At 42.4% G+C, this 10,309-nt stretch overlaps 1 protein-coding gene across 2 annotated transcripts; it reads left to right on the plus strand.

The window, feature by feature from the left end:
- The first annotated feature begins 1,137 nt into the window (after positions 1–1,137).
- On the plus strand, positions 1,138–8,477 carry ATP5MC3 (ATP synthase membrane subunit c locus 3). Of its 2 annotated transcripts, none has more exons than XM_063318148.1 (5): positions 1,138–1,236; positions 1,345–1,474; positions 3,594–3,671; positions 4,399–4,595; positions 8,234–8,477. In XM_063318148.1, the coding sequence occupies exons 2-5, from the start codon at positions 1,433–1,435 to the stop codon at positions 8,346–8,348; spliced, it is 432 nt and encodes a 143-aa protein (XP_063174218.1). In that variant the 5' UTR covers positions 1,138–1,236; positions 1,345–1,432; the 3' UTR covers positions 8,349–8,477. The 2 variants fall into 2 exon arrangements, with proteins under 2 accessions (XP_063174218.1, XP_063174219.1); XM_063318149.1 differs by having other exon boundaries at positions 1,153–1,232.
- The last annotated feature ends 1,832 nt before the right edge of the window (positions 8,478–10,309 follow it).

The following is a 10,309-nucleotide window of genomic DNA, read 5'->3' on the forward strand; positions in this document are numbered from 1 at the left end:
TGGAGAAGTACTAACAAAGCTTGAGAAGTATGGCGAACACAGGGCATGCACATGCTGTATGCATAGGGCCAGCTCTAGCCATTTTGGCGCCCTAGGCAAAGTCATTTTCTGGGGGCCCCTATGGTTTGGCTCATATTCTGATTTTGTTAGGAATTTCAAAAGGTGTCCTCTTCTTTCTTTTTTTGAGTTTTTGAGCTGTACACTTACAATTTTCAGTCCCAGACTTTTTTCCTTTCCTTGGACATTTTCACCCTATTTACACAGTAGCTAATTTGAATAACATCAGCATCCATTGCTGTCATATGGCAACAATTCTGTGGAATTATATTTAACCCTTGAGTGGGCATGCTGACTCATAGAACCCACCATTACTGCTTTTTGCTTTTTTATTGTGTTTTCGGGAGTCTTTTCAATTTTGGCACCCCCCCTTAAAATTTAGTGCTCCTCAGCTATTGCCTACTCAGCCTTAGCCTAGAGCTGTCCCTGTGTATGCAAGCTATCACTTGCTTCCTAACCCTCCTAAAAGGTGGAGGGTTACCACCTTTTCCTGGTAACTGCATGTTAGAAGAACAAACATCCAGGAGATGAAGCTCTGCCAACCATGCAGGCCAGCAATAGGGAAGAAAGCCTCATCTGCCAAATGTCAGTCCAGCAAACTCAGGGATGTGCATAATTTTTGCCTTTTCTAGCAGAATCCCAGAAAAATAGTTGTAAGTGCACTTGCCTCCAATGGCAGACAGTCTCTTCTAGCAACTGAACTCAACCCAAAGGTCAAGAGTGCCCACTGAAAGCCCCAGAGGCAGCCTGAAGCCGCCGCTCAGTTAACTGAAATCCAATCAGGAAAACTGGTTCTTGCCGCGTGCCCCACAGACCTTTAGCTATGTCCCACTCGGCCCAATGGACATGCTTCTCCAAATGCATTCTCCCTCACAATCAAAATGGATGACGTCTTATTACAGCCTTTCCCGGTTCACTTTCTACCCGGCTTCCCCACGTAGCGGCCGCCGATCCATGCCTCCGTTCCACGCCCAACATTGATCGCGCGCGCACCGTAAAGTGACCTTGCAATCTAAGCACGCCCCCCCACTTTTTAAAAAATGTTTCTCCTCCCCATCTGGCCTCTCCGCACCACTGCGCATGCGCAAAGAGCTTGCGGTCCTTTCGACCTCTACAGCCATACTCGCTTAGGCGGAAAGCCGCCGGCGCCGCTGCTGCCGCCGCCACCACCATCTGTAAGTGAGCCAGCGGGGCCCGCGGATCCGCCTCCATCGGGGCGCCATCCTTCCCTGTCCGCCGTGGAAGCGCTGTCTACCGGATCCTAAAGCTCTCTTTTCTCCCCCGTAGCGAGCTACCAGGCCCAGCCCCGGATCCCTAGGAGGTCCAGAGCTCCAGCGGCCCCTGCTCTCCCAGCACTGCAGCGTTAGCAGCAACCATGTTCGCGTGCATCAGGCTCGCCGCCGGCTCCCCCGAATTGGTGAGTTGTAGCAGGCTGGGCTGCAGCCGTGCATTGGTCTCCCTGGGTTTAGGCTCAGGGTCGCTGCCCTTCCTGTCGCCTGCCTTCGCGCCGGCCTGGCCTTCAGCTGTGGCCTCCCGGAAGCGGGGGGGGTGCATTAAGGAGTTGCGGGCGAGGATCGGAGAGAGGCAGGCAGGCCGGCCGGCCGGCCAGCCAGCCAGCAGCCCGGCCATCGATTTTGCCCCTTCTCTGCCCCCTTGATCTCCCTGCCGCCGGGCATAAAGCCGCCTTTTGCGGTGACCGAATCCAGTCCGCGCAGCCGGGCAGTGAAAAGTCTCGTCTTGCGAGTCCCCTGAACTGATTGTGTCTTGGAAAGAGGCCGACGTGGAAATCCGCGTGACCTTAGCGAGCGAGCTGGCTGCCCAAGGACACTAGCAGGCCGCGGCGGCTGGGCCCAGGTTCTTCCCATTCATTCATTCATTAGGCCTTCCCTGCAACTGACAGGCCGCTTGTCGGAAGTGAGCGGTTCTTGGGATTTAGAGGGCGCTGTATCTTCTGGGAAGTCGGGAAAAAAAAATCTTCCTGGGGAGAGAGTGGTGGTTGCAGTGTAATGATGGGGCTGTTTTGAATAATCAAAATTTTGCTGCTTGGTTCCAAGTGACAGTGCTCTCAAAAGAGCAGAATGGGGCTGTCTTTCACCTAATAGGTTTTAGGATTGTGTGATCAGAAGAACGTTTGAAGATCAAGTGATTTGAAGGTCATCACCTGTAGTAATCTTGTCTTTTCATAGCAAGTAGTATGCTAACAAAGATTTTTTCAATTTGGCATCTTTTAGATGGGTTGGTTAACAATTCCCTTTATTCTCAGCCAATATTGGTGAGAATTCAGGTTGGAGGTTATTTGTAATCCAACACACCTCAAGTGTACCATATGGGGCAGGCTTTTCTGATTGAATTTTGGACAGTAGCAGGCAATCAGTGCCATACAAAAGTACTGGATTTCTTGATGATATTTTCAAACATGGTCAACAGAAACTGAAATCTCTAACACACAGCTACTTTGAAATTTTAGAGAGGAAGCCAGAAACCAAGATGAACAAAATCCTTTCTAGGAAGGTGCAGAACATTCTGTGCACTGTTTTGTGCAGGGGAGAAGCACTTATGTGGGATTCATGGTCAGTCCAAAACATATATGTTCGAGGCAGAAGTGGTCTGGGGGAGAGAGTGGGACAGGTTAGAAAGGAAGGAACACAGGACATACAAGGGGGAAAAGATGGCAAGAAACACCAGCTTTGTTCTACTTGCTCTGTAAGACCATACAAATTTTGTTTCAGCCAAAACCTGGAATAACCAAAATATTCTGGGATTCAGTTCCACTGAGTTGCAGCCTGCTTGAAACAATTTGGCAGAACTTATGAAGCATGTTGTAGGTTTGGGGGGGGCATTTTGTTTGTTTCACACACAGCCCAGATTGTTTCTCATTCTGTTCTGACTATAAAACTTCTATATTTTTCTCAAGAGTGATTTAATTATTTAAAACAAGTATGTTATGCTAAAAGACACCTTAACAGGTAGTTAGATGTCTGGCACTCTGGATAGAACAGAAGTCAATTATTGATACATCTTCATAGACAAACAGCAGCTCAGGTTACAGACCCTGGTTAATGTTGAAAAAAGTTGAGTCCAACTGGTTTAGCACTTGGATGGGAGACCAGCAGGAAATCACAGCAATGTCAGCTAGAAAGGGAAGTTAAATGTCCCATAAGAACTCAGTATAAATTACTTCTGTATTGCTGATAAGAAAATTACATGGACATTCCTGTGTAATCAACAGGTGCACTTTATGGACAGAGTGGCAGTATTTGTTTCAACTAAAACCTTCCTGAAGTAGGAACAAGCAATATTCTATTGAACCCAAGCAAGCAGTTCCCTTAAAAAGTGTCAGAGTCAGTTAAGGGTTAAATATGTTACAAGATTTGGTGCTACTATAAGACTTCAAGAGTGAGTTTTTCTTTATAGATGAGGTAGCTGTTCTGAGATTCTGAACAGAATTAATTCCAAAAGTCCCTGAAGTTTTGTACGTCCAAGATTGTTGAGTTCTGTTATGAAGCTTGATTATGTTAATCTTCTCTGTTCTTTAGATGCGTACTGGATCAAGAATCCTCTACAGACCAATTTCTGCATCAGTGTTGTCTAGGCCGGAAGTCAGGACTGGAGAGGTACCTTAAACAATTCTGTAGCTTCCTAAATTATCTGGTGAGCCCATGTGTTCTTGTCCTAGTAATCATAATTCACAGTAAAGTACCAAGCTGTATATTTGGCCTTGCCTTTACAGTACATCTTCTCTGCCCTCCCCAGTACCCTCCCTGAAATAAACTTTCCTTGCTTTAAGCAATTTAGTTGCGTTAATGAACATGGAATAGAGCATAGACTAAACAGCAGCACTAATTTATCTTTTATGTTAAGATTAATACTGTTTTTCTCCCAGACTGGTTTCCATGTCAGTTTGCCCAGAGCAGATTTCCTAAACCTTCTGCATGCTTTAAAGCTGCTTCTAAAACTTCTGCAAATTAGGTGGCAAAATCTAGCTTATTGATTCCTAATAGCAAAAGGGAAATTTGAAAACAACATGCTGAAATGTAGCATTCCCTTACTAGTTGTGCATTCTGGGTATCCAGGATTGAATCTTGCTGTTAGTATACTAATATGGGCAGACATAATTAATGGTAATCAGAGTTATGATGTTTTAACAGGATACTGATTTTACTTTAGATAGGGCTTTGGGGCTACTTAATCCAGAAAGAGTAAAAACATTTTCTAAATTTGATTACCTCTAAAAATGTTGCTTCCTTTGTCCCTTCTTCTAGAATACTTCTTTATTTTGTAATAGAGATCTGGCTGCTACACTGAAATTAATCCTTGGAGTTCTCTCTTTATTTTTTGTAGGGCAATACAATTTTCCTTACAGGTGCTCAGAAGGCTGGCAGTCAGCTAGCATTAAGGGAGTTCCAAACTACTGCTCTCAACAGGGACATTGACACCGCTGCCAAATTTATTGGTGCAGGTGCTGCCACAGTAGGAGTGGCTGGTTCTGGTGCTGGTATTGGAACCGTCTTTGGGAGTCTAATCATTGGTTATGCCAGGTAAGTTAACCTAGATGTCTTCATTTGCAACTTGCATGAATCTATGTCCATTTCACCCAGTGTTCAAGTAACTTTGGGATATATGTCTGGGGGTGTGGCGAATGGTGAAATGTGTGATGAAGTGTGATGAAGTGTCCCACACAAGCTCCTCCCCTTTGTAGTTGCACTGCAGCATGACAAATACATGAGGGCCTAAGCTTGTACCCTGACATCTCAGTACATGCTTTGTCATTTTGGTGAGCTCTTGGCTTGCTGCAGAAGCCCCTGCTCTACATCATCCTGCATATAGGAATGGAGGATAATGTAAGGTCTTTCAGTCATGCATGTATATCTCACTTTTTTTATCCACACAGCACAGTAGCATGGCCTTGTTGTTTGAATTCTAATAGAACAAGCTGAAAATAAAACACCTATGCAAGGATCTAGCAGCTCTGGTTCCTTGAATTTTCCCGATATTTTTAAAATTGTAGTTTTAGGATAGTGTGGAAGGAGAAAATGTTCCTTTTTGCTGTTTATTTGTGCCAGGCATCTGGGAAGTAGCAAATGATTATTGTCAGGCCCACAGTCTTGCATAAAGTAATAGATTACAATCATATCATATATCATTTTACATACATTTCTATAATATCTGTGATTTTACTTTCATTTTTAAAAAAGAAAGCATGAAAATGACAGGAAAAATCATAACCAGCTCCCATAGCAACTTGGACACTAAAGCCTCTTTGAATTAAAACTTTACCAGCCACTGTGAAGAAGACAAACAATTAGCTTGATTTCCTTTGGCGAGGAATTCCAGAGGGTAGAAACACTTATTAAGGTGTTCTGTCACATGTTTACCAAACATACCTCGGAAGTAGTGGGACAGAAAGAAAAGAGAAATAAAAGAAAAGAGAGCCAGTTTGGTCTAGTGGTGCTGGGCTAGAAACCAGGAGTCTGTGAGTTCTAGTCCCGCCTTAGGCATGAAAGCTGGCTGGGTGACTTTGGGCCAGTCAGTCTCTCTCAGCCCAACTCACCTCACAGGGTGGTGGTTGTGGGGAAAATAGGAGGAGGAAGGAGTATTAGGTACATTCGTTGCCTTGAGTTATTTATAAAAATAATAAAGGCGGCATAGAAATAAATAAATAAGTCTCCTCCAGGGACTAGGAGAGCTTGTAAGGAAGAACATGGTATCTCAGTTAAGACTCAAGTTAAATAAGTTTAAATTGTAAAGGATTTGACTGAAAAAGAGTAGCCTGTAAAATTCAGAAAAAGCTCCATACTTTGATACAGAGTATAGGATATTTGATTACCTGTAGTAAAAATAAGTATTTGTAGTGTACTTCTGTAAACCACAGTGGAAGATAAAAGTTGTGGATGCTTAACAAATCTACATTTTCTCAGACTTCAAATATACTACTATATAGGAAGTTCCAAAGTTAGAACTCAGTTAACTTTGAAAAAAATCAGTTTCAGTTATTTAGAGACTGCAAATCCCCATATAATTGATACTGATCAGTTTGCAATATATTCCTTTTTCATTGTGCCCCTTCTAATAATGCTGATTTTGTTCCCTCTTTTTTGCTGAGATCCAATAATCCTTGTTCTCCCTGGATTATGTTCCCTGTCTTTGCTTCACAGTACAGACATGAGGGAAAGGGTTCCATAGGGTCTCCTAAATTCCAACCAAAAGTTTTTCATGTTTAAAAAGCCATTGTGACAACATGGCTATGATTTAGAAAACATGGCAGTAAATTAACCATAAAACCCATGTCAGAGACCAAGGCATTGAAATACAGGTAGTCCTCATTTACTGACTGCACTTGGGACCAGCAACTCCATTGCTAAGTGACATGGGCATAAAGTGAAATGTCACATGACCATGCCAGACCTGCAATGTCAGTTCCAGCTGTGGTTGTTAAGTGAATCACTGCAGGTTGTTAAGCGTGACATCACCTGACAACTTGTGACTTCCTGGGACTGCGGGATGCTTGTAAATGTGCCATTGTAAATGCGCCAAGTGCTCAAATCGCAATCATGTGACCACAGGGATGCTGCAATGGCTGCAACTTCAAGGACCGATCGTTAAGTCTCCTTTTTCAGCACCATCATAACTTCAAATGGTCACTGAACAAGTGGTCGGTAGGCGAGAACTACCTGTAATGTTGAGTAACTGGAGAAACAGAGGACCCTATCTTCTTCCCATCTAGAAATAATTTGTTCACCATAAGATTTGTGGGCCTCAAGGATGATGACAGGCTGAGAAAGAGCAGCAGTTATGGAGTCAGTGTTATAGTCCTTTCAGCAAATGAAGGGTGCTATTGAAGTCAGTTGTTGATAACCAAACTTTAACATGTTGCTGAAAAGTGTAATGTTAAATAGTGGTTCTTCAGGGCTAGGATAGGCAAACTAGTCTACTTTTGGCATTTTACACTGTAACTCAACAAGTTCAGTCAACGTAGCCAATATTCAGGGATCCCGGAAGGCATCAGGTTGCCTACTGCTACCTAGCTGATGAGTATGAAATTGGTGCCATTATGAGACTGATTCTTACATTTAAGAATTGAAAGAAATCCCCATTAAAAAAATGGCTGATTTCACTAAGATAGCATTAGGGTTCTTTTGCTCATAAAATGTAGCTTTTGAGAAACTGATTTCTCAATCCTAGTCAGAAATACAAGCATTAAAGACATTCCCAAGTTTTCCAGTTCAATTCTCTTCAATATTTTTCTGAACTATGTAATGCAGTGGATCACCAAGTCATCAGCTGGGCTAAGATTTCAGATTGAATAAAAGCTACATAATGTGTCTTAAAATAAGGGTGGCTGTAACTGCATGTGGAAGGGCTGCCACTGTCTCTAACCTTACAGCAAGCTAACCCCACCATCTTTTCAACATGTGAGTGGGTTTAACGGTAACAGCTGTACTAGATAGTCTGAGGCAGTGTTTCTCAACCTCATGCTGGCTAGGGAATTCTGGGAGTTGAAGTCCACATGTCTTAGAGTTGCGAAGGTTGAGAAACACTGGTCTGAGGTGTCTCCTTCAAGAGTGGGCAGCAATCAAAAGCTACACTTCTAATATATTTTGGGCTGCCAGTGGCACTAATTTTCAAAGGTGTGATTTCAGAAGACTGAAGGCTGGAAAAATGGTTTTGGTTTTGTAGGTAATATTTTATTTGCTAGCGTATACCTAGGCTATGCAGCTATCCATATTTGTGTGCACATGGCATGTGTTAGCCCCTTAAATGAACATCTTTTTCTGAGCTAAAAGATACAGCTTCTTCAAGGTGTTGTCAGCATGGGCTACGTGACCACCCCCACAACCATCCTCCCTTTGGCCTGCCAGAGCCCCACCCATGTTATACCCTACTTAGATGACGAGCTATCAGCTGATAGGCAAGGAACAGATTGCAGTTTCTCCCATTACTTTTCTAGGAACCCTAAATGAGAATTAAGTGAAAGTGTATCCTCCTCTGCAGCCATCCTTAACAATGTGAGAGACAGGTGTGGAAACATATTGTTGATTTTCTTAATAGTCCTGATTACCTGTGAGGTTTCTAAGGATCGGAAGGGCATTTGCCCCAAAAGGATGTCTACTCTTTAAAAATAAGGTTGCTTTCACTGTTTATACAAAAGTGACTTTTATCTTGTGTTTCTGTTTAGGAATCCTTCTCTGAAACAGCAGCTATTCTCCTATGCTATTCTGGGATTTGCCCTGTCTGAAGCCATGGGTCTCTTCTGTCTCATGGTTGCATTCTTAATTCTGTTTGCCATGTGAAGAGACTTGTTTCCAGCATTGGCACTAATGAACTACAATGTGATTTTGTGAACTTGAGCTTGGAAATTGTTTATCATGGAAATGTATGCTACTTCCAAAGCAGCTTAATTAAAGATGGTAACATGGTAACTGGCTTCTACTTTAATTGCTTAACTTTTTCAAAGTCTGCAGAGGGACCAGAGATTGACATTTACCTTTCAGAGGCTCATGCCAGGAAAATTGGTATTAAAGCTCAGTGGAATAATATTGTGAATGTGGTCTGTTCAGACTGTATACAGGACTTTATCATACATGGGCATAAATTATATCCACAATTGGAAATAATGCCCTTTGGTGAGTGTCTGTCAGCTGTGTGAGCAGCACACAGTAGAGTCATCATTAATGGGGGCTTAATTAAATCTGTGTGACACTTTAAAGAAATAGAAGAATGGACCACTGGGAAGTGGTGTTCGTATGGATATTGTTTTTCAGATTACAAATGAATCTATCTGAAATATTCATTTAAGTAAAGGATGTAACCTAATGCATGCCTTTTACACAACATTTAGTAGATTTATCCTTTTAAGTCTATCTCATAGCATTTGAAGATTGAAATAGAAAATTGGGGAGGTGTTTAAAGGATAACATACTGAAGTAAAAAGTGAGTTCATGCATTTACTGCAAACCAGACAAACGCATGCTTGCAGCAAACAAAAATCTCATTCTAAATGATGACCCCACAGGGAACCGACCAGAAAACCTAATTGTGCCCCGGACCAACTGCAAGATACAAAAGTTACTAAACTGCTAGAAAATAAAATACTAACCTAGTGCTAAGAATGGAGAATTGCCAAGCAAATCCAGTTGCATTTGTGTTGAAACAGTGAAGACAAGGAAATTTTAAATGGGAAAGTCAGAATCATGCATGTAAACTGCATTTGTGCATGCTCCAATAGCTTCTTGCAGTTGGATTTGGCAGCACAGAATTATTTAAACAGATGAAGGACTACTATTTTAGGAAATGGAAACTCAAATTTTTCCAGTCTTGCCATCCAAAGCCTTATCCTGGCAGAATATTGATGAGGTTTCAGTTCAGCAGTTGGCCCTTCCATGCAGGCCAGGCAGGAGAAATAACTAGTTTGAGTGCTGCTGCCTATCAGTGCTTAAGGGGCATGTTTTATGGCTGTCAGGTGAGCTTTACAATTACATGTTCTGTGTTTTCAGCTGCTCTACGTGGGTCTTGTTTCCTCAGACATTGAATGATGCATGGCAGCCAACGCAAAAAATGGCTGGGTTTGAACAACATGCTGGATCTAGAAATAACATGTGAATTCTGCCTTGGAATGCTTTGAAGTTACTGAAAACCACAACTGGAACTTGGCTGGAAGTTATGCAGTTACCTAATTTGGTCTGCATTCTTTTTAGTTGTTACTAATTTTAAAAAAAAATTTAAAAGGCAAAAAGCAAGAATTGGCTACAATGACAGACTGACAAAACTAAACTGGTAGGGTAGAAGGCTCGCATCAAGTACTAAAAGTTTTGACTTAATCTACAAAACAAGCATCAATGGTAAGACTGTCATATTACATCACAAGCTTCAATTTAGCTTTCCTCAGTCCTCGGCTGATGTCCATTCAGCGACTGTTCAAACTTGCGACAGCACTCAACGAGGTGGACTTATGACCAGTCCTCAGAGTTCTGGCCATTGCAGCGTTCCACAGTCACATGATTGCAATTTCCAACATTCCTTGCTAGATGTCCACCAGCAAAATCAATGGGAAAGCTGGCGAAGTCACAGTCATGTGAGGTCCTCACTTAATGACTTGCGTGGTCATTGCTTAATGATGGCAACCAGAACTGCCATCACTAAGCAGCATGGTTATGGGATGTCATGCTTTACAACTGCATCACTTAGCAACAGCAATTATGGTTCCAATTGCCATCATTAATTATCCGTACTCTGGAACTGCTGGATTTTCAAC

The sequence above is a fragment of the Candoia aspera genome, chromosome 1 (genome assembly GCF_035149785.1).
Source record: "Candoia aspera isolate rCanAsp1 chromosome 1, rCanAsp1.hap2, whole genome shotgun sequence".
In the NCBI taxonomy this organism is placed as follows: domain Eukaryota; kingdom Metazoa; phylum Chordata; class Lepidosauria; order Squamata; family Boidae; genus Candoia; species Candoia aspera.